At 51.8% G+C, this 24,563-nt stretch overlaps 1 protein-coding gene and 1 long non-coding RNA gene across 2 annotated transcripts in view; one reads left to right on the top strand and one right to left on the bottom strand.

The window, feature by feature from the left end:
- Positions 1-20,019, bottom strand: part of PGS1 (phosphatidylglycerophosphate synthase 1) — a 38,466-nt gene extending 18,447 nt beyond the window's left edge. The window contains exons 1-7 of the mRNA XM_070483736.1: positions 19,849-20,019; positions 10,588-10,777; positions 8,016-8,093; positions 6,331-6,430; positions 5,314-5,503; positions 4,201-4,379; positions 1,873-2,394 (exon numbers count right to left, since the gene is read on the bottom strand). Coding sequence (XP_070339837.1) covers positions 1,873-2,394; positions 4,201-4,379; positions 5,314-5,503; positions 6,331-6,430; positions 8,016-8,093; positions 10,588-10,777; positions 19,849-19,985 — 1,396 coding nt within the window. The 5' untranslated portion in view covers positions 19,986-20,019. The remainder of the gene's footprint in view (positions 1-1,872; positions 2,395-4,200; positions 4,380-5,313; positions 5,504-6,330; positions 6,431-8,015; positions 8,094-10,587; positions 10,778-19,848) is intronic.
- A 16-nt stretch (positions 20,020-20,035) lies between these two features.
- Positions 20,036-24,156, top strand: LOC106845343 (uncharacterized). Its single transcript, XR_001401604.3, has 3 exons — positions 20,036-20,976; positions 21,453-21,819; positions 23,149-24,156. It is a non-coding gene; the product is annotated as an uncharacterized lncRNA (long non-coding RNA).
- The last annotated feature ends 407 nt before the right edge of the window (positions 24,157-24,563 follow it).

Below are 24,563 nucleotides of genomic sequence, written 5' to 3'. Positions count from 1 at the left end.
GGACCCCTTAGTGGTCCAGCCACAGTGCAGACAAGGAGCGAGCCTAGACGTGCCTGTGTGCAGCTCCCCAGCCACATGTGTACATACACACCCTCTCTGAAGCTCAAAGCTTCTCCCGCTGTCCAGCTCTCTGTCTCCAATACCCGCCGCCAGGCACTGTTATTCTCAGAAGTAACAAAGCCAACCCTAAAATACTTTCCACACCACCCCACTGGCTGGCCCTGCCTGCCTGAGACATCTGACCCCCGGCCTGGCTTAGCCCATATCACATGCTGGGATGGGGCCTACAGTACAAGAGCGTAGCTCCCTTCCCACACCAAACAATGCCACCTGCTTGAGCAGGCATGTAGGCTTCAAAGTAGGAAGGAGGAACCACCCAAGAGGCCAGAAGCACCACCATTCTAAGCGTAAGAGTGGTTCTCAAGGTATCAGAGGGGCCGGCCGGTGGCGCAGCGGTTAAGTGCACACGTTCTGCTTCGGCGGCCTGGGTTTGCTGGTTAGGATCCCGGGTGTGGACCTACCCACTGCTTGTCAAGCCATGATGTGGCAGGCATCCCACATATAAAGTAGAGGAAGATGAGGACGAATGTTAGCTCAGGGCCATCCTTCCTCAGCAAAAAAGAGGAGGATTGGCAGCAGATGTTAGCTGAGGGTTAATCTTACTCAAAAAAAAAAAAAAAAAAAAAAAAAAAATTAGGTATCAGAATCTCCTAGGGGAGTTTCTTAAAAATATCATGTTGGGTTCAAACCCCCGGAGAGCTGGACGCAGGAGGTTTCGGGTAGCCTGGGCTTTGGTATTTCTCAGAACATATCCCCAGATGAAAACCACTGGTTTAGAAAAAAACAGTTCAACCTGAGGGTTCAAAGACAACCTCTAGACAACACAGATGAGTGGCCGTGGCAGTCTGCAGCCTGGATTTCCCATCTGAGATGGGAGGCCGAGGCAACACCACTGCCTCCTCCCTCTCTCAGTACTTCCGGAAGCCTCCAGGACCAGCTCAGGAGCAAAACAGGCCCCTGAACCACCAAAGAGAAGTCAAAAAAGCCATGCACTCAACCTGTGGCTCAGGGGCCCATGCACGGTTCACTCTTCCTTAGACATAGGACTAACCACCTTGGCTGTGCGAGCACCAGAAGAGTGGCCACGCGGCAAGAGGCCGGCGCACTCATAGCATCAGGGAGCAGCGGGGATAATCCCGCTCTCCTCACAAGGTTTAAACCCGTTTATCCACATCTCTGATCCTGCGCCTGGGATTACGCCACATGGGGGCTGCTCCATGGATGCACACGACTGCCTGAGAGCAACTAGAACAAACATGCGATTCAAACTACGACCCATTTACAGGCAGCACTGTAGACGTACATATTGTAAGTATATAGCCTTGATTTTCTCAGCTATATAAAAAAAGTGAAGCATTGGCATACAGGAAAAAAACCCAGCAACGGTGAGGAAAAGAAAAAAAAAACTAGGCTGTTTAATGCCAAATAAATGATCCCTAATGAATCCTCTGTCCCTGAGAAGGGCGTGGCCCACACAGGAGAATGCCAATGATCAAGGAAAGCCTAAATCACACGTCTTTTCATCTATTTGAGGAGAGAGGTTACGTGAACATCGTCTAAAACAGCTACCAAATGATTTGAGTTTATACGTTTTCGCTGCATAAAAGGGAAGGATCCTGCATAACTGAAATGCACCTGAACAGGATGACTCTGACAGGCCCGCAGGGCCGTCGTGAAGACCAAAAGGGACGGGGACAGAGCTCTAACAAGCAGGCGCGGGGCAAGACGGGCGCTAACAAGTGAGCCAGGAGAGCGGGGGCGCGTCCCCCTCCCCGGCTATCCCGTGTTGGGGGCAGTCCTCTGGCTGCGTACCTTTGGCATGAAATGTCCAGCCCCTCCGCCAGTACTCCTGCAGCTGGACCCGCTCCTGCTGCCCCAGGCTGCACACCTCACTGTAGAACTGCTGCTCGATGTGCACGTAGGCGGCTGGGATGGCACCCGCCACCCCCTTGGCCCCAAAGAAACCATTCACCTCTGGGGAGGCCAGCAGGATCTGGTACTCGGCCCGCGTGCCCAAGACCAGGTCCATGTAAGCCTGGGTCAGGTTGAAGTAGCCGGTGGTGAGGTAGACCTTAGCACCTCGCTCGGCCTCTGTCAGCAGGGTCTCGGTGACAATCTCGTCAATATGGATCTCAAAGGGCTTCATCTGGATCAATGGATAAATCCAGGTGTCGGGGGCTGGCCTCCGGTCACCAGCAGCGGCTGCGTCTTCCTGGGTCCAAAGGGAGTCGCTGTGGAAGGTCTGGGCATGCAGCATCTGCTGGCGGGTCCTAGCTGAGTTGATCACATCCATAACCCTCTTATTGGCTGCCTGGCAATATGCAGCTCGGTCACCTAGGGGACACATGGGAAAGAGGAATAAAGGGCAGAGAAATGGAGGCTCTGGACTCCAGCGCAGCACAGGGGACATGGCACATGTCCCATTAGACTTCAGTGAGAACACTTATCAACAAAGACCCGTGCAGGAATGACAGAACAGAAGGAGAGCGAGCTACAAAGCCTGACACAACCATGACAAGGCAAGCTTCACGGGGCTGGGGACAGCGCAAGGGAGGCTCCAGGACAGAGCATGGACGGGCAGGCTCAGGCCCCTTCGTACTGACACAAGACACCGATGACAACTGGCTGTCCAGACACAATGAAGGGAAAAGAAATGATGACCTTAAATGTTGTTAGGGAGAAAAGACAGAAAATTAACGAGCTAAGGCATCCAACTAAGAAGTTAGGGGGAAAAACAACAGGATAAAACAAAAAACACAGTATAACGAAGAAAATTATAAAGAGCAGAAATTAACAATGAAATCAACAATACAAAAATGGAGAATATCAATACTGTCAAAAGTTGATTCTCTGAAAAGACTGGTAAGCTAGCAAGCCTTCAGCAAGGTGGGTCAAGAATAAAAGAGAAAGAGGGAAGGACGGCTGTCCTGGTCATCCTTACTCGCTCACATACTCTGAGCTGGGAACAGGGACACACACCTGAGTGTCCCTCAGGGCTGGGCTACAGAACAAAGAGAAGGAATGGCCTGTGCACGGAACCTTCCTTATTGGCACCAAGGAGCCACCAGGGAAGGAGGCAGCCGCCCTCCACACGTTTGTCTCGGCTGTGAGTGTCCCTGCATCTCTCTGTTCACTAATGCCGTGGGACCACCCCTTCTGAGCCGCCCTGGCCCCCGAGCATGTGTGTTGCCCAGCTTCCCCGACCTGACCCCTGAGCACGCTGACTCTCATTCCTCCCTGAATGTGGGGCCCTGTTCATGAGTGGCCTGTTGAATTTAACCAGGGTTCAGCCAATGTTTTCTGTACGGGCCAGTAAATATTTTAGGCTTTGTGGTCCAGAAGGCAAAATTGAGGATAATACATAGGTACTCATATAACAAGAGAAAAAACAGATTTCTATAAAATTTTTAGTGATAAAATTCAAAATATAATAGTCATAACTGAGCATCCAGGCTGGCAGCAGGCAGGCAGGCACACAGATCACAGACTGGCTCCGAGGCCCACAGTTTCCCTGGCACCCAGGACAGGGCTTCCACCAGACATCCCCACTTGGATGCTTCCATTCTGGGTCGGGGACCTAAGGAGCCTTTCTCCTTCCACGGACTGGGTTTAACCCCTTCCCTACTTTGCTGACGCTGCTGCAAATTCAGCAGCAGACCTTCTTAAAGGCCACCAGGAAGCCAAAGCCACAGGAATCACAGGAATGCAAATGCCCCCAGGACCGCTAGCTGCCAGGATTTGCCTGGTTCCAGAGAGCAGAGCTGAGGGCTCTCCCATTTCACTTCCCAGGCAGGAGGCCACAGACCTCAATGGAGCTGAGAGCCACAGAGCCTCTGTGCTGCAGAGCTGGGGGCGCTGGCCCTGAGGAGGGCAGTCATTTAGCAGACTGCTTCCTATAAGCGCAGGACGGGCTCCTGGCTCAGCCCCCGGCACCCAGACCCGAAGCTCACATCCCCGCCTTCCCAGGCCGGCTCCCTCACCCACAGAGCATGACTGACGGCCAGTGAGTCACATCTGTCTGGCTTCAGAGACAAAAGCAGAATGAGGCTCTGCCACCCCAGTCTCCCAAGCCCGAGGCAAGGCCACCAGAGGCGTGCTCTCTTCAGCCCTCACCCCACCCCCACAAGCCCAGGACCCTACCTTTGTAAGGGTGCACCATCCCCTCCGCCACCTGCACCGTGTCATCCCCCCGCAACTGCAGGGACACGTCCCCCACCGCGCCCACCAGCTCCGTGAAGAAGTCTGCAACCTCGGGACAGTCCTGCAAGAACACGTAGCGGTCCTGGCGGTTGGTGAAGTAGGAGTCACTCAGGTTTGCACTGCAGGAAGGAAAGAAGCAGCTGAGGACTCAGGCAAGAGTGTGTCACGGCAGGCCCTAGTGACCCAGGGCTCAGGTTAACCAGCAGGAGCAGGGGAGTGACAGGCTCGGATCAGGACACAATAGCAGCAGCCAATTAACAAACAGCTACTGAGCATGACCACTCACAAGAGACAAGATGGCACTAAGGTGACACCAAAAAGGGAACCGCAAAACCCTTCCCCTCACAGAGCTGACAATCAGCTGAGAGAGGAGATGTGACAATTACTAAGCCAACTAACCACACAGGGCTAGTTACCAGTCCCGTGCTTTGCAATCAAAAGACCTGGATTTCCATCCTGGCTCTGTATTTTTCTTCTTTTGTTTTTTTTGGGGTCTGCCTGTTCAAGTTATCCATCCTCTCCAATCTCTGGTTTCTCGTGTATAAAGTGAGGAAAGTACGACAGAGGGTCACCATGAGAATTAAACGACGTACACACAAGGGGCTTAGCGTGGTGGCTAGCACACAGCAAGTGCTCAATAAACCGTGACTATCTCTTAATCGCCCTTTGTGAGTTTCCAGCCTCCACAGCAAACACGGTGCCATGGAAGACACCAAGAGAGCAAGGCAACCAAAGTGGGTTCTCAAAGGCTTAAGGAGACAGATTTTCCCTTCTCCATGTTCTGCTGACTTCCACCCTGGAGAACTTTTTTTTTTTTTTGCACTGAAGAAGAGTCGCCCTAAGCTGACATCCACTGCCAATCTTCTTTTTTTTTTGGTACATGAGCTGCCACCACAGCATGAGCAATGACAGACAAGTGTGTAGGTCTGCGCCCAGGAACTGAACCCCAGGCCACCGAAGCAGAGCATGCTAAACTTAACCACTAGGCCACCAGGGCTAGCCCACCCTGAAGAAGATTAAGGGGAGATGCTCGACGGAGGGAAGCAAGCTCACCCGCTCAAGATGACATTGTTGTCAAAGAGGTACACTTTAATGTGCTGCAGGCCAATGGTCTCGTTGAAGCGCTCAGGGATCAGGAGCCGAAGCAGTCCTCGGAGGTTAGGGGTGTGGAAGAGGGAGACTCGGACCTGTTCTGGAAACCTCTGTAAGAGCGGGAGCAGCATTGTGCGAGAGTTCTTTCTACCTGAATACATGGGCGAGCAGAAAAACAAGGACGGGCGACTCACACTAGGTAGCAGACCCACCTGCCAGTGAGGAATCACCCACTGCGGGCTCACGTTCGCCTGCCGCCCGTTCAAATCGGGCAGACCACCTAGTGCTTCTTCCAGCCGGGGAGCTCCGGCTAAATCTGTTCTCAACACCAGCCACGTCTTGAGGCAGCACTGGGGTGGTCGGTGCTGCAGATATCTGCTGTTTTAGCCCCACCTCCTCCTGGGGTGTACCACTCTGCCCCTATTCTCCTCATTTCTGCTCTGGGCGAAGATGACTCTGCCCACCCTGAGCCCTCACCCCCAGCTCCCCAGGCACACAGCCTGGCCTGGGCCAGTAAGCACCCTCGGAGGCCCTGGTGGATGGCCCACGGACCACTCAGGACCTCTGGTCTGACCAGGAGGGAAGCAGTCTCACTTCCAATGGACAAGATGCCACGGCAAGACAGCCCCGGGGCCACCAGAAGCCACCGCACAGAGCCTGAGAATGAAGCCAGCCCAGAGGAAGCAGGGCCAGGAGCTGGGTCCTGGTGACACAGCTGAATCCCAAATCATGACCGGCCTGAAGCAGGTCAGTCACGGGAGTCAAAACAATTCTCTTTTCTGCCTAAGCTATGTTTACTTGGGCTTTCAGGCACTCACCACAAAAGGAATCCTAACAGACATGAGGCAGTCCTGGGCCAGCCTGGACGGTCTTAAATGGCCTTGCCTCTGCCTGAGGACCGGGGAGGCAACAGTGTAATTCCTGAAACGGAGGCTCTGAAAGAGGGAGAATCAGGGCCGGGGAGAGTGTCAGCCCTACCTCGAGAGCCTCGCGTGAAGTCCAGGAGAATGGACACCTTGAGGTCTGAAGGAAACTTTGTTTGGAGTGACTTTTCTAGAGTGCTTTCCAGGCAATCCACCTATCAAGAAAAGAACCCCAAAAGAACAGAAGTATGAGATCCAAAAAGATGATTATGTATGAAAAAACAAATCAACTTGTCAGCTGAGACCCTGCCATCTTCTCTGAACACACATGCGCACCGTGAGCACTCAGGAGCCAGCGCAGCAGAACGTCTTCAGTTGAGAGGCCTCTGTCACGGCAATCAGAAGACGCCGCCTGCCGCCCTCTCCCACCTGAACCTTGTGGAGACAGCGGCCTGAGGTCCAGAAGCGTGTTGCTGAGCAGTCTGGACCTTGCCACTCCTGGACACGCTCCCTAACACACCAGCTCCCACACGTTTCACCAGATCACGCTCACAGACATACAACAGGCAGTGCCCAACACATGGAGAGGACTCAGTAAATACTTGTTGAATGAATGAATCCAAGACCCAACCTGCCCACGGCCATTCTCCATGGGTTGGACACGACATTCTCTTCCCAGGAGAACAAACAGGCTTCCCAAGCTTGCAGCTCAGGGGACGTCCTGGAATCAGAGGGTGGCCTCCTTCCTAGGTGAGGAAGAGGAGAGTGGAAGCACTTATGCTCACCCACCCTCATTCTCCACACCCCAACCCCTGCTGTCTCCCAGCTCCTACCTATGGGCTTCTGAACAAGTATGAACCAAGAAACAAAACTTATTGTGGGCAATGGGCCACTTCAGACCTCAGAGTAGAAAGCCATCCCAGAGACAAGACAACAGAATGATCTCATTCACAGACTCACATCAACTCAACCTCTGGATTCCGCCCACACACCAGAACTTGCACTGGACTCGTACCACAAGGAGCAAGCCTTACACAAACCTGCTGATTTCTGCTCCTTCCCACTCCTGCCCATGTCACGGTAAGTGACAAGTATGGCATGACAGCAAGTCCGGGGGAACAAGGCTTGCTGTAGACCTGACACCTACACCAGCCCTTGGCATGAGCAGCCAGCCAGCCTGACCTGCACTCCAATTCATCTGTCTAGTACAGTCTCAGAACACCTTTGCTGTAAAGGACCAGATAGTAAATATTTGGCGCTCTGCAGGCCAGATGGTGTTTGTCACAATTACTCAGTTCTGCCACTGCAGTGAGCAAGCTGCCATAGACAAAACACAAATGAATGAGAGTGGCTGTGTTCCAATAAAGCTTTATTTATGGACACAGAAATTCGAATTTCACAGGCTTTTCACGTGGCATGAATATTCTTCTTTTGATTTTTTTCCAGCCTTTGAAAATGTACAAACCATTCTTACGTCACAGATTAGACAAAACAGGCAGCAGACCACATGTGGCGTGTGGGCCGTGGTTTGCCAAGCCCTGGCCTGGAGCAGCCTAAGGACCCCTGTGCAGGGTGAGCAGGACGCTGGCCAGCACGGCCAGAAGGCCCAGGATTAGACCTCCCTGCACCCCTTCACCGCTCCTCTGACACACCTCAGTATCTGAGGCAACAAGAACAAGAGCCGGCCACAGACGAAGGCCATGGAAGGGCAGCTCAACCCCAACTCCATGGGGCTCTGCAGCCATGAGGTTTCGGGGTGATTCACTGCTGCTGCTAGGACCACCTCCCCTTAAACCTTACCAATTCCTGTTCCAGAGGACCTGTCCCCAGGTAGAGGGATGCCATCACGACCCGTCTCTTGGCAACTTTTATTTGCCCCTGAAAGAGGAGAAACAATTCAAAATTCACAATCATCATTTTCACAATTCACTGAGAAAATATAGTCCTTTGACCTTGGCAGCAAATGATAATCGAAGCTGGATTATCCTCTATCTTCACCAACTAATATTTACAGCAAGTCCAAAATGTGTATGGTAGCCTACCAAATCAGGACCCACAATCCTCACACAAACACTCAGCCTGAAAGGACAGCGTGACCTAACCGTACTACGAGACACAGTGCAGCCCCTGAGAGAGGAAGGAGGCCTGTGCACACTGATCTGGAAGGACACCCACAACGCACAGCTGGGAGACAAAAGGCAGGTCACCCAACACAATGCAAACCATGCCTCCACTGTTGACACCCCCTCACTCACCTGTACAGGCAGACACACGTGGGTGTGTGTGCAGGGCATGGAAAACACACACCAAACTGCCAAGAGCTGTCCCCAAGGAGGAGAGCTAGAGAAGGGAGCGTGGGTGCGAACTTGCCCTCTGCTCTACCCCCATCTGCATGATCAGGGTTTTTTAACAAGCACGCATTACTTTCGAAAGGCAGAGAGACAGGCACCTAGGCACATACACAGAGGAGACCAACAAAGATGACATGTCACATCAGTCCTAACATCCGGTGTCCTCCCACTAGACCTGCTCCAGCCCCAGGAGAACAGTGACCAATCTCTGGAGTTCTGAGCAGTCCCACCCCAGAGGAGGTGGCAAGGGCAGAAAGAATGCAGCACAATCAAAGGTCAAGCTCCCGAAGGGTACACAGGAGAGCACGGCCTCGCAAGAGGAGCGAGGAGAAAGCATGGCACACGTCTGTTTTCCTACCAAGAAGGGATGTCGCACCCACAGCCTGCACGGTCCACAGAGGAAGAGGGGCATCTTGCCTGAGACGTACATGAACACACCACTGGGAAAAGGCTCACATCCAAGAAAAAACAAAAGAATTTCCCACATTGGCTGCTTCCTGTGTTTTGTTATTTATTAAGAAGGATGCTTGTGGGGAAGGTGATTAAGAAGAAAGGAAAACAACAAATAAGGTATAAGGCAATTTCATCCAGGCAGCAAAAGACTATTTGACTGTGTACTGTGCGACCCAGTCCTCTGGTGCACTCTCAGCTCTAATGGGCCCAGGGACCAGCAGAACCGCCGTATTCTTTCTTCTCAGGGAGCACAGGCCGCTCTGTCTTCCCCAGGAAGAAACACATCCCACTCAGCACAGTACAGGCCGGGAGACTCTGCCCAGGACTCAGTTCAGAAAGCAGGAAAAGGAGGCCTCGGCTTCTTCCTGGCCTGTAGGTGAGGCCCCTCACGCCTCCACACCCCCACCCACCCGTCCTGGGCAGATGTGCACCACGGCCCGGCCTCCCGGCCTGGGGATCACCACATGGAGACAGTCAGTCATCACCCAGAGCTGATCAGGGCACCGAGAAGAACATCCTTTGAAAAACCTGCTTCTTCAAGCCAAGCAGAGAATCAAGTGGTAGCAAAGAGCAAAAGGCCTCAGCATCAGTTCTGCACAAACAAGGACACACAGGACAGACAAACTGTGCAAGGAAGTGGAGGAGAGCACATGCACGTGCACACACAAACGCACGCACACTGTCTTGTGGAATGAGCCAGGCAGAAAGTAAGTACGGATCTACAGATCAACACGGCAAAAGCTGAGAAAATGTGCAAGCATTCAAATGCACTAGAGCTCATTCTGTGGAAAAGTGAATCTCTACATATATTTTCTATTATCTCCTAGCATTCTGCCAGTCTGACCTCATCATACCTTAATTCTAACATCATTGTTAATATGAACTCAGAAAGTTCATGTTAATAAAAATTAATTGGCATTGAATTACTTCATTCTAATTAGCAGTTTAACCTCAAGTAACTAGACATGGCATGAACATCTGAGTAATGTACTGAAAGCTGAACCCCACAAATGCAAAATTGAGTATCTGTATCTCTACCAGGAGAGAGAGGCACAAACTTCAGACAAAGTCACAGAAAAGAACCAAGATTTTTACACCAGGTATATCACATCTACCAAAATGATACTACTGTGTCTTGGAGATGTTTCCAGGGGCAGGGGTCTGTCATGACTAGAATAAAGGTTTTTTCCTTCCTAGACATCTCTAGCAGAGACATGTCCATGTGGACCACATGTCCTCACTAACCTCTCCTCTAGCAGTCTACACTTTTAACATAGAACAGAAGGAATCAGTCGGTCCATAAGAATCCAAATCCAGGACGTGACACTCACTGCCCCACACTCTGAGCTCCTCTACCTGGGACATCAGCCACGCAGGAGACCTTCTGACTGTAGCTTGACTTAATGATTTGTGAAGCTGAAAACTAACAGGCAGGGCCCACAGGAATAAGCTGAGCAGCCATCTAAAGCTTCTAGAACAGAAGGTGCTTCTGCCCAGGACTCACTCAACCTTATGCCCCAAACCTCTAACTCAAATGTCTTTCCTTCTCTCCTTTAGACACAACTTACCTTCATGAGCTCAAAAAACTCGGCTGGGGAAGAAAGCACCCTGACGTGAGAACTGGAGACTCCAAACTCTGGAACCAGGTTTCTGATCCACTGGAACCTGTGCACGCCCTCTGGACACAGGCAGCAAGGAGGGGAAGTGACCCGGGGGACAGTTGGGGACAGCAAAGGACCCAACAGCAGCCATGGTGACCTGGTTAAAGAGACATGCAAAGGGTCACACTTCTCAAATACTTCCTCAAAAGTCTGTCTCAGGGGCCGGCCCCATGGCCAAGTGGTTAAGTTCACGCGCTCCGCTTTGGCGCAGGGTTTCACCGGTTCAGATCCTAGGCATGGACACGGCACCGCTCATCAGGCCATGCTGAGGCGGCGTCCCACGTGCCACAACTAGAAGGACCCACAACTAAAATATACAACTATGTACTGAGGGGATTTGAGGAGGAAATAAAAAGAATATTGGCGACAGTTGTCAGCCCAGGTGCCAATCCTAAAAAAAAAAAGGTCTCTCTCAGCTACTTGGGGGGGAAGATGGAATTTTGGGGAGAGGTCAATTTCAGATTTTCTAGACCATTTTAAGTGAGCCCAAGTCAAACTCTTCAAAAGCGTTTTTCCTCCAGCCCCTACTAGTCGAGCAACTTGAGAAGTACCGATGCCTACGGACAAACTCCAAACTTTAAGTTGATTCCAAACAACTCCAAATTTAGGGCAGCCGCAGGGAATCCAGAAAAGCCACTGGCTGGTTAGTAGTGCCACCCCCAGCAAATGCACCTGCACAAAGCCGGTGAAGGCTGTCTAGAACAAGAGCGAGTCTGGCATAAGTCTGATGATGCAACCCAGACTTGCAGGTGTACGACTGATGAGATAAATAGGGCTGACAGGGAAGGACGGAGAAAAATAAAGTTTTCTCTTTAATACTCAGATATTGAGAGAAAAGCTGGAGCAGAAAGAGGTCAGGGAAGAGGAGGTCATCTCAAGAGGTGCCCACGGTGACGACAAATGCCCCTTCACCATTGGACACATCCTCCCTGGGGTCACACCCCGTGTCTGGCCAGCACTTGTCCAACTACATGAAGTGGCTCCACTCCACGGAGGCTGAGATGGCAGTAAACACGGTCCTGCCCATGGACACACATCTCTGCTGCCCAATGACTGGAATACCTGCAGGGGCCAGAGGAAAACTGACCACACACCAAGCGCCCCACACAAGCCCGGCCCTAATCTGAATTCCAGCAATAGCAGCAGGAAAATCCTCTTCAGTACGTGACCTTCCACCACGGCCTCAAGAGGGACTCTGGGGAAAGGACACTTAAACACACCAAGGCCTAAACGGCCACAAATTCCAGGAAGATGATTTCATTTACTTGCTTCATGATAAAGCACTGAATCTTCCCAGGGTTTGTAAATGTCCCTACACAGACGCCAGATGGCCCACAGCTGTGCTTCCCAGAAAGCCCACCGGCCTGTCACAGCCGATTCACTGCCAATTCACTGCCAAGAGAACTTTAGTCGATGGGTGGAAGGTACCAGCCCTCCAGATCTGCATCCTGGGAAGTCGGGGACTTGCCATGGGCCTCAGAGGGCAGAGGTGAGAAAGCAGCCATCCTTTCCTGCTGTCTCTAAAGACCCGCTCATGAGCATCAGCTTGCTCAGTTTCTCTGGCTTCCAGGTAATGAGCAGCAGCTTGCAAATAAAAGGCCTCGGCACATAAACAAGGCATTGCTGCCTCCACTGCCCAAACCGGAGGCTATCCACCCGCTGTGCTCAAGGCTAACTTCCAGAGAGGAAAGATCCTTCAGACCAACAGAAAACCACAAGACGACGAGAAAGTTGCACAACAATCTATCAATTTGAAGCCCCAAAGGGGGCCTAAAGTCTAATATTCATTAATTAAACATAGTCTATTTGAGGTGGAAAGCCCCACAGCAGCGTGAGATCAACTTATCTCCCAGCCTCACTGCACTTATCATCTCTGAGACCATATAAAAGAACCAGGGCGTCACCCGCCACCCCAGGCCATGCAGTCTGGCCCCACGCATCCTTTATCTGGGCCAAGAGACTCACATCAGCTCCCAAAAAGGAAGATGAGGAAACACCTCCTTGGCACACGGCAACCCAGGAGAGGGCAAGTGCCAGCTTGGGCCTCAATCCAAGTCATCACGTGAGCAACTATTATGGATCGTGGAGCACAGAAATGAAGAACTGGACATGGCCCCTGCCTCCCACAAACTTGGTGGCCTCACAAGCTTACACACCTGAAATCATCTAAGAACAACACAGGAGAAAATGCTAAAATTAATCAAAGGTCAAAATATACAGTGCATGTGCTTCCAGTGATCAAAAACGGGAGCCGGCAATGCCCGAGCTACTGTGAAGGCTTTACAACACCCTGCCTTCAAAGGGGCTTTGAAAACCTGGTAGGACTCAGGGAATGTGGGTGGGGGGGTAGGTTGCTGCAGGCAAGGAGAGGTGTGAGCAAACGTGAGAAGCAGGAACTGGCAAACACCACCATCGCCAGAAAAACCCAGGAGGGTCTCAATAGGCAGCCCAGAGAACACACACACCAGGAGTCTACCCGGGTGTCCGGGTAGGATGGGGGGGCCGGCGCCCGGACACACCCTGTAGACTCCTGGCGTGTCCGGGCACCGGCCCCCCCATCCTGCCCTGGCGAGAGGCTCTGGCAGGCTCCTGGCGGGATGGGCTCGGGCGCCCCGGGCTACCTTGGGCAGGTCTTGTCCCTGTCAGGCGGCTCGCCCTGGGAATGTTCCACCACGGCCTCAGTCCAAGATTTATTGAGGGCTTTTTTATGTTAGCTTCCTGTTTAATCTGTGTACTGACAGGTTTATTTTTGTTAGAGAGGAGAAGGAGCTGAAAGCCAATTAGGTTTCAGGGATTCACTGCGGAGGAGACCCAACTCTTGAGTGGCAATTTTATATCCCCGAAGAGGAAGGTGCTTTGGAAAGGAGAACAGAGTTTTATGAAGGCCCCACAATGACAGGACAGGCCGGGGAGACCCCCTCGAGACTGGCGACACCCAACACCTAACTAAAGGGCCTCCGCTGGGGCAGAGGCAGTAAGCCGCGCTCTGGGTGCGCGCTGCTGGCTTCTTGGGAGCCTGCTCGGGGGCCATCTTTTTCTTTCGCCTCAGCAGGAACCCCATGGGAGTTAGTTCCCGCTTTCCACCAGGTGACTCCCGGGAATCTTCTCAGAAATGGTGTCCCCATGCTAGCAGCAGCCCTACTGCACCCTAGTCCCAGTCCCAGGGGCCGGCCACCTGCACGGGCGATGCCTCACTTCAGGAAGCTTGACCAAGAACTACACGTCCCAGCTCAAAAACTTAAGCCCCAAGAGACTTGAGGAGGCAGGGAGCTGCGGTTACTTTACCAAAAAAGCAAAGCTGTCACACTCACATTTAGAGAACTAAACCAGCACACACACAATTTCCACATCTAGACTGGGCTCCCTGAATCATCTCCTTCTAGATACCACCTAGCTCCCATCGCTGGTTCTGGGGAGGAGGAAGTGGTCGGGCATGGGGGCCCAGATAAGAAGGTTCTGCCCACCTGGCCTCTCGAAGGCCGCTCCTTTACTCCAGCGTATCAGCGAAGTTTAGAGAACTGGGCCAGGGCAAGAGGAGGGGCAGCCCGGGATCTGCACCCAGGCCAGCGCCGCTTCACCATCCAGCCCCCGGTTCGGCAGCAGAGGCAGCAACAACACACACACAGGCCACACTGCACAAGGGCCCACAAATTGCAGTGCTGAGGGAAACAGGACCGGCCTCCTCTCCAGAGGGCAGGCTTCAGGCACCCACAAGACACCTGACTCCGGGTAAAGGTTCAGCCACGTGATTTAAGCCTTTCCATGGAAGCTGCAGTCAAGTTCTCTGAACTGGGGAGTGGTCTGGGCCTCAACACCAAGGACTCCCAACCAGGAGCCCTGTTCCTCCTCCCAGAGAGGGGCCCGAGGGAGTAGGGTGAGAAGACGGAGGGTGGGTAGGGGTGACTCTAAGAGGGCACAGTGAGTATGAAGGGAGGGGTGCAGCGGGGCGGGGGCAGCTTCTTCCCACCATCTCTAAGAGGAATCCACACCTGAACTGCCTTGACTAAGGAGGGCACACACTGACTCTCCTGTCCCTGAGCTCCTAGACTAGGGGCCACCACGCAGTGAGGACAGAGCAGCACGCCCACCCCCAACTCATGAGAGGCCTTGGGGAACGGGGGAGAAGGCATTTCTCCTCTTTGTGGGGCCACAGGAGTGTTCTACTTCACCAACACTTTGAAGCTGTGCGTGCTCCGTGGAAAATACTGCCACACCTTGCATTTGCCCTGTGTCTGGACATGCAACAATGTGCCTGGAGGTCCGACCAAGGCCCCACATGGTCCGTGGAAAGATGCCAACAAAGAAAGGCAACCACCAGAGAATTACACCAAGGTCGACGCTTCACCTTACACGCCCCCTCCCCAGCTGTCACAGTTTCAAAGGATACAAGTCTGCTTCCCCTGGGCCACAGGACGAAGTGTCACCCCCTACCAGTGGGACACAAATAAGCAGGCCAACGTCCTAGGGTCTTTTCAAAACAGGGGATGTGGGGCTCTGAAGAAAGACTATAGTGATGCTAACCACACGTCCACAATGGACAGGACAGGAGCTCAGTTCTCTGTACCGCACATGGGGCATTAAGCGTCCCTCCTGTGGACTCAGAGTCATGCGCTAAAGGTTCACAAGCTCTTCTGGAACTATAAGATAAGATTCATGGTACAAACTCTGCGGCTTGGAGCCCACCCAAATCTGTACAAAACGATGAGAAAAGAAGTTTTTAAAAGAAACTGAGCTTTCCGGATTGCTTAAAAGAAACTGAACTCTCCAGATTACAATATTTTCAGAAACTAGTTTTTAAGAAAAACCCACCCTCCCCCCTCAGTCAGACACATTTAAACGTAAAAAAGTGAACTGATGAGAAAAGAGCAACACTTCCTGAGAAAGGCTCAAGAAACTACAAGAAGGTACTGTACTTCCTGCAACCCTGGCAGCAGGCAGCCCTTCCTGACTAATGCAAGACCTCAACCCAAGTAAGGGAAATGAGTGTGAATTCCCGTAGCTTACACAAGACCAACGGCCCGCTGAACTCCCACAAGAAGTCCAGCACGAGAGGCCATGGCTGCCAGCATTTGGCTACAGGCTGGGCAGACTCTCCTCTTGGCTTGCCCAAAAGGAAGTAGATTACATCGAGGGAACAGAAATCTAAAATATACGTAGAGCCCACAACCCACCTCGGGGAGCAAGACAGACCAGGCATATCAAAGTGCCTGGCGAGAACCAATCACATTTCTACTAACACAAACCTTCCACCAGCCTGACTTCCCAGCAGCCTTGAAATTGACGCATTTACATTAATCAGATCACATGTTTACCAGGGGATTATCTATCACAACACTTTAATCCCAGGCTAGTTTTTGTCCATCTGAGCGCACAAAACTGACTGACGCAGCCTCATTCATCACCAGCTGCAATGTGCTCAGGGGATACCCATGTTAGTATTAATTTAATGAGGCTACGATTTAAAAGTCAGTCAGTTGCAAATCTTACTTTAATTCCCTGCAAGATCAATTTTGAATTATTTGGGGAAATTAAGCTTTGATTCTAAATATCCCCCTCCCATCCATTCTACTACTATAAATAGACCAAGAGCTGGCTCTGCTAAACTCTACGGGTAAGGAGGACTGGGTCTCAGGATCAGAAAGGTCAAAGAAGTGGTAATTTCTGGAACTCTAGTGGTCCCTCACAGTAGAAACCACTAACAAGCTGAACAAGAGTGTGGATCTGCCATTACACCATAAGAAAATCTAACTAAGAGTCTGCTGGTGATCTGTTTCCTTCTTATAACTCAGGGAAGTTAGGACCCTCCTCTCACCTCCCCTCCAACAAGCGAAAACGCACATACCCACACCTAGGATAGAGAAAACAGGACTTGAGTTTCAAAAATAAGACTTTTCTGCACATATAGCTCAAAGTGAAAATAGATTTTTTTTAAAAAAAGGGGACCACAGAGAAAATATTTCCTTGTCTGGCAGGTAAGCTCAAGATTAGGAACTAACGCCCTCTTGACACATTTCCCACTAGGCCTCATCTACTCCAAGTAACAACTCAATTCTGTGTAGTCTGATGACTCCAAAGCTATCTGGAGTTTTTGTCTCCTTCTCCTGAGCCCAGATCTGCCACAGTCAACTGAATACTAAGCACCACCACCTGGATGCATCTGGGTACTGATTAAGATGCCCCAAAGGGCCGGCCCAGTGGCACAGCGATAAAGTTCGCACGTTCCCCTTCAGGGGCCTGGGGTTCGCCGGTTCGGATCGCGGGTGTGGACATGGCACCGCTTGGCACGCCATGCTGTGGTAGGCATCCCACATATAAAGTAGAGGAAGATGGGCATGGATGTTAGCTCAGGGCCAGTCTTCCTCAGCAAAAGGAGGATTGGCAGCAGTTAGCTCAGGGCTAATCTTCCTCAAAAAAGCAAAAAAAGATGTCCCAAACTCACTTTGTCATCTTCCCCCAAACCTGGTTCTCTTCCTTCACCCCGTTTTAGTGAAGCGCATCACCATCCATGCAGTCACCCAAGTCAGAAACATGACCTACCTCCTTAGCACTCCCCCTACACAACCCCCCACCCAGAGCTGATTCTAATCCAACCCTCTCCTCCATCCCCACCGTCCCTGACTTCATATAAGCCCCCCCATCTCAGGCCTAGACCCTTATCAAAAGAAACTATACATGAAACCTCAGAGCTTGCTTCCCAGGTCTCAGCCCAGAGGACTGGCTCGCTCGCAGCTCCTCTCTCTCCCTCCCTTCCTAACTCAGCAGCCCCAGTCAGCCCCTGGAAATGGTTTGAGTACCTGTGGAACCTCAGAACTGCCGTCCTCTGCTGCTACAATCATCAGCCCACGTCACTCACTATATCCTTCCTTGAACACCCACTGCCCCCTTCTTCACCTAGCCTACTCCTACACGTCTCCAAAACACACTCACCACCACCAGGAAGCCTTCTCTGACTCCCAAGTGTGCCTCTTACGTGCCACCATGACCTTTTCTACCTGACTTTACTATTATCATCTGTTCATGGGTCTGAGTATCTTGAAGGTGGGCTATGTCTTTATCTTTGTTTACTTGGTACCTAGCACAGAAGAGCAGTGCTCTATGCATGCATGTTGAACAAACGAATGAACCCAGCAGTCCATCGTGATAATGAGTCAGAAGCCTGCTTAAGAGAAGACAACGGTATTTCTAGATCACTAATTAGAAGTAATTTTAAGTGGACTTCTCTGTCATTCTGGCTGTCTCCATAACTGAAAGGAAACCAGCTCAGTAAGAGAATGGTCCCCTCTCACCACACCTCTTGCTAGCCACGTGAATTCAACAGGCCCGCCAACAGCTGAGTCAGATCGGCAAACTAAAATCTAAAATAATTTAAGTTCATGACTACACAGAACTATTATCAATGAATCAATGATCAGAGTTACAAGAAACCACATCATTCAGGGAATGAGGTATTGGGAGGTGTGACTGAACAATGGAGAAGAAACGAAAGTCAGCAGCCAACAGAGGGTGAGCGGCCACACAGACATGAGTAACCCCAAACACCAAGGCCATGAAGAATCGGAAAAACTCTGCAAACCAAGTAAGACAAAGAAAGGGTCAGGAGCCTATAGCACTGTACTAGTCCCGGTCAAAGCCTTTGTCCTCAGTCCCGACATAGGCACTATTGCCAAGGATTAGAGGACACAAATTTCTGAGATTTGTGTTTCTATGTTTGTGATTCAACTGAGTTTCTGGTTTAATTGTTGACCCGGGAAAACAACTCTCTCTCTCCACTTAAAAAGAAATATGAAGCCACACAAACTGTACCCACAGATACTATTTACAAAAAGGACTTCAGGAAGGCAATTTAGAGTATCCCAGCCGCCACACTGCCCCTTCTCCCCCAAGAAAACACTCAAGAAACGTCTTTTTTTTTTTTTTAAGAATTTGTGGAGATTGCCCCAAGATTCTTTAGTAATCAATTCCAACGTTAAACAATGATTAATAACGAAGTGTTTTTCATCGAGTTTAAACACATACAGGGAAATGATGAAATAACCTGAACATCTCATCTTTGAGGGAAGAACATTTTTTGAAACTTTAAACCAAATTTCTCAGTGGTTCAATGCCAGGACGTAGAAGTCACGTGACTTCCCTACCCACTAGAACGGACAGGTCTTTGCTAAGCACCAACTACAGACAGCGGAGAGGCCACCTCTTCCACACCACCCCTCCCACCGGGTTCAGTGATGTGAGACTTAAAGCCACTCAGATCTAGGCTTCCAAGAGTTTCGTCCTGCGCTGAGTCTATCACCTAAAAGTTCCCCTAAATCAAATTTGAATTTCTGCTGAAAATCTTCTAACGTAACCCAATACGAAGCAATTTCCTCTCTACACCGAGAATCAGCACATAGGCCTGGACCACAGAGCTCTGAACCAGGAGGTCTCAGCCAGGAGGTCAAGTCTACCTGAGGAGCAGAGCTAAACATGTAACCAAACACCAAACGCTACTAAAGGATGCAGTTCCGAGGAGTTCTTTTTTGTAAGGATCAGGGGTAAGGCTCGTTCTCTAATAAGAAAAGGATTTGCACACAAAAGTACTGTTTCTCTTTTTTTCCTATTAGCAATAGCAGCAGGCCTCTTAGGTCAGCGTGTTCTTGGCAAATGTTTACTCTGAAAGACCAGCGCCTGAACAAACTGCTTCAAAGCCTACTTCACCATTTACACAACTCACTTCAGTACTTTTCCAGAAGGTAGGCCCTTTGAAAAGTGTCAAGGGGGTTCGAGTGGTTCCTCTTTCCTCGCCTGAGTGCCACTGACTCAGGATTGCTTCACAGCCCTCTCGGGCAGGATGTGAGAAACGCTGCGTGCACAGAATCCCAGCAGGGCTGATTCACTCCCGCCAAGTCACCCCGCCGCCAGCCCTCCGAGCCCAAACAGTGTCCCTCGCGGGCAGACGCTCCCACACGCACACCCGGGGCTCGAACCGGCACGGGAGGGCGGCCCGCCCCGAGCGCACGCCCCGCGCCCCGCTCAGCGGTCCCCGCGCGGCGGCCCGGCTCGCCCGGCTCCGCGGGGTCTGCGGGGTCTGCGGGGCCCGGCCGCGCACCCGCCCCTCCCCGGGGAAGGCCGCGGCGAGGCGGGGCGCGCGCGGGGCCGGGCGGGCTCGCGGGGTCGGGCCGCCGCTCTCACCTCCTGCGCCCGCGGTCCCGGTTCCTGCCGAGGCGGTCGGACAGGCGGCCGAGGAGCGCGGCCAGCCCGGGCCGGCCGGGCAGCAGGCCCAGCAAGCGCCTCCAGAACACCGGCCCCGCCGCCGCCGCCGCCGCCATGGAGACTCGCCGCTTCCCTTTCCGCTTCCGGCGCGCGAGAACTTTATTGACAACCGCGCGCGCAGACACCGGGCGGCGCGCGCGCGAGCCGCGGCGGGAGGCGGCCCCGCCCCCGCGGCCTCAGTTTCCCCGCGGCGGGCGCCGGGGTGCGTCACGCCGGGGTGCCAGGCCCAAGAGGTGCGGGGCGCCAGAGCCGCTCCCCGCGCCCGCCCGCCGCGTCCAGCCGCCGCAGCGGCCGCCGGTGGGCATTACTTTTCAGGCCCCCCGGTCGCGTCAGGCTGCCCCTGATAGGCTGCGGCACCTCCCCGTAAGGTGTCAGTTAGACTTGGACAAAACTGGGTTCCCGCTGACTCGCCTTGGCGCGATGAGCACGGAAAGCCCCCACCGGACTGAGGCGAGACCATTTTTCACCATGTCAGCCCTGGGCCCTGCAGCTCCATGGCACAGAGCAGCCCAACCCGTCTCTGTGCAGTGGCTGAAGACCCCCCTCCATCTTCCCAATGCGCCCATATACACGCTGTAACCTGGAATGTACGGTCCTATGGCCCAAGGGGCTGAAGGAGCTCATCCCTAGAGCCAAGAACGCTTTTTGTAGTTAATTTTCTTTTCTTTCTTTCTTTTTTTTTTTGAGGAAGATTAGCCCTGAGCTAACATCTGCTGCCAATCTTCCTCTTTTTACTGAGGAAGACTGGCCCTGAGCTAACATCCATGCCCATCTTCCTCTACTTTATATGTGGGACGCCTGCCACAGCGTGGCGTGCCAAGCCGTGCCACGTCCGCACCCAAGATCCCAACTGGAGAACCCCAGGCGACGGAAGCAGAATGTGCGAACTTAACCGCTGTGCCACCGGGCAGGCCCCTCTAGCTAATTTTTAAAAAGGAACATGTTGCAGTATTCAGAGAGGCTGGAGAGATGGCTCTGATCTGTAACATGTGGCTCCTTGGTGGACCCACATGGGCTGGAACTTGGAACCTGGAAAAGCTGTAGGAGGTAATCATATCCTGCTTATTCCAGGGGGGGTGTTGTGAGGCTAAAAGGATGGCCACACTGGATGAAAAAACATTCTGAATTCCGCTTACACCAAATTATCCCAAAAAATCAATTACACGCTCCCTACAAGAATGTTCATCTCAGCATTGTTCGTGCTATCAAAAACGTGGAAGCAATCAACAGTGGGGGAGTCGGTTAAATAAGAATGGCACATCACTATGTTGGCAGACCATGTATCCATAAAAAACTATGTTCTAGAAGAATGTTTCATGACAGTATGCGTAAAGTCCGAATTTCCAAAGAGTAGTATACTTATCTCATTTTGTTAAAAATTGGAAAGAGCGTGTGTATACAGACAGACTGAAAGTAAAGACACAAAATGTTAACACTGGTGATTTGGTGCTATTCAAGAATTTCCAAACTGTTTACAATCGATGAGTATTTCAGATTGATTTTAACTTTTCCTTTACGTTTAGATAGCTTTACAAATGAAGGTGGAATTTGATTCAACTCTTCCAAGTTGCAAGTGGTGAATCACCCGATTTCCTAACTTCCAGTAACTGGAATGAGACCATCCGTTGCATGGTTCTACTTTTGCACGGTGCCTGGCATGGGACAGCTGCCGAGTCAAGTTGCTGAACGGCTGCACCGTGATGCTCAGTGGTGAGGACCACGTGGACCACGGGAGCATCCTAATCATCCTGAAAAGAGCTGGCAACCTCTTTTTGCATGTGTCGCTTTGCTGTTGAGGTATGAAGTGCGACAAACAACCACTGTACCGTACCACTGGGAATTTCTGATCCAAAATAAATTGTAATAACACACGGCGATATTGATAGCATGGTAAGTTAAACTAATAAGTATTTACATTAAGTATAAACAGACAGCAATGACCCATCCCTTCTGAAGCCACACACAGAACCCTTCTGGCCTTCACAGCTAGTTTGAAACAGCCAGAGCGGCAACCCAAGTGAGGCAACCATGACCTTGCCCCAGGACACGCACATTTAGAGGTTGCAAAAATTTTAAATAATGGTTTTCAGAGATTGAGCAATTTTTAAAATGGTTATATTTACATGATGACAGCACAAACCCTCTTTCCACCAGGAGGAATCTTTTTTCTGGGCTAGTTGGGGAGAATAAGTAGGGGAGATAAGGCCTGCTCAGATTACACAGGTGGCCCAGAGAGCGTGCCTGGGAGCACCCAAGGAGAGCGGCAGTCTGGAGCAGACACTACTACTGCCGCTGCGGGTCCTCAATTCCCACCCTGATGACCTTGAACGAGCAGGCCTCTGTCCTCCCGAGAGCCCCTGGCGGCTCGGAAGCCTGTCCGCTGAGTCCTCCTCACCCTCCTGCCCTCACCCACTGCCTTCTCGTTAGTCTGCCCGCTCCTTCCCAAACAGGAGAGGCCAGGGTTAGCATGACAGGGTCGATAGGACGGATGACAGAGATCATGTCTTCCCAAACGGAAAAGGAAACCCATTCATTAGAAGGAGAGTTGACGTCAGGGAGTGGTGGGCTGCTGCCCCTGATAGCGAGGCTGCTCTCCCAGGCAGGAAACACCAGGAAATCCTGCGCCAGAGCCTGGGCCTCACTGTCTGTGATTCACTCTCTGAACCCAAAATCCTGCCAATGTAGGAAGAAGGCCCCTCCTCCCCAAGCCTCCTTTGCAAGAGAGGGTCTCTCCCAAACACAGGGCTGTTTGCAGATTCAAGGGGCAGGAAGAGGCTGGCCAGCCCGTCTTCTGTCTCAGCGATGAGAAACTCTCCTATGGCAGTTTGACCTAGGGGCTGATCAGCTGTTTCTGAGGAGCACACTCTTGTTTTATGGGGAAGGTAGCCTAGGTACTAAGGATGGGATGGAACCAGCCTTGGGACCACTGCCTGCCTTTTCCTCCATTCTTCCACTTGGTCACCCCCGGCCTCACCAGCCTGGCCCCTTTTCAACCCCTCAAACTCCCCATGCACGTTGCTGCCTTAGGATCTTTGCATTAGCTGTTCTGTCTGCTTACAAGTGTATTCCCCTAGCTTCTCTCATCCTTCCAAGTTCTGTCCTTCCCCAGAAATGCTTTCTCAGCCACATAACAGGATTGTATTTTCTTCCTGTTGCTTACTGTGATCTAATCTTATTTATTGGTTTGTTGTTGTGTATTTTGTCTCCCTGCCCCCCTAGAATGTGAGCCCATAGAGCCTTGTTGCTCTGAGCACCCCGAATGGGACCTGGCAGCAGAAGCAGGCTCATCAACACTGGTGTAACAAATGCACGCAGGGCAGAAGGGGGTGAACTCCAGAGACTCCGGCTGCAGAGACAGCCACCCAGCTTGTGCTGTTCCGCCGAGGGTGGAAGCAATGGTGGCTGGACCTCCTGGGAGTTTACCGACCTGCTGTCACATAGCAGTTTGCAAAGCTGGCAGTTCAGGCCAACCTTTGGAGGCTGGCTCACCGGAGCCCTCCATCTCCCTTCAGGCCACCAGCCCCTTTCCTGCCTTCATTCGCCCTGGGATACAGTCGCCCTGCTGAGCTGTTACTCTGATCTTTTCCAGTCCTTGATACCGTTTTCCCCAACACTAAGACCTGACCCCAGCCCTCCCGGGTGTAAGGCAAGCTTCCGTTCCCTCAGAGCAGGGGTTGGCAAACATTTTCTTAAAGGGCCCAATAGTAACAATTTGATACTTTGTGGGCCAGATGGTATTGGCAATTACTCAACTGGTGCCAAAGCAGCCACAAGCAATAGGACTGAGCACAGCTGTATTTCCAATAAAACTTTATTTACAAAAACAGTCCGCCAGCCCATGCACCATAGTTTACCAACTTCTGCTTTAGAAAACCGTATACCTGGGGCCAGCCTGGTGGCACAGCAGTTAAGTTCACATGTTCCACTTCAGCGGCCCGGGGTTCGCTGGTTCAGATCCCGGGTGCGGACATGGCCCCACTTGTCAAGCCGTGCTGTGGTAGGTGTCCCACATATAAAGTAGAGGAAGATGGGCACGGATGTTAGCTCAGAGCCAGTCTTCCTCAGCAAAAAGAGAAGGATTGGTGGCAGATGTTAGCTCAAGGCTAACCTTCCTCAAAAAAAAAAAAAAAAAGAAAACTGTGTACCTGGCATAGGCCCTACTAGGCCTGTATGACCCTAAAACTGAGAGAGATGAAGTCTTCTGGCACCAGGGGCCTGAGCTGGTTGGAGCTATGGGGAGCCCCAGAGGAGCTGAAGGTTGTGAAGAACAAATTTGTCAAGCATGGAAGCTCAAATCAGCAACCTCACCGGTAGGGGTGAGGAGCCGGTCGACGTTTCTGCATTTATCATTTAAACTTTTCAATGTCAAAAATCTTGTCATCTGTAAAACAAAACACCTATTGCTCAATGGCTCCCTCGCCACAGAGAAGCCCAGGATAATCTGGCCTTTCATCAACAAGAAACCAGAGCCCAAATTTCTGGAAATGCCTCCTGGGCAGAGCGTGCTGGTTTGTTTCTCTGTCGCTGGTGAGAGATAAATGCAGCTCTCAGTTTCAGGGGAATCTCGGCCTCCTGTGGCGTGGCAGGCAGCCAGCGCCACCCCAGCGAGGAGCTGCGTGCCTCCTCGTGATCCA

This window comes from Equus asinus, chromosome 13 (genome assembly GCF_041296235.1).
Source record: "Equus asinus isolate D_3611 breed Donkey chromosome 13, EquAss-T2T_v2, whole genome shotgun sequence".
In the NCBI taxonomy this organism is placed as follows: domain Eukaryota; kingdom Metazoa; phylum Chordata; class Mammalia; order Perissodactyla; family Equidae; genus Equus; species Equus asinus.
Note: the sequence above shows the minus strand (reverse complement) of the source record. Positions and strands in the feature narration are given on the sequence as shown.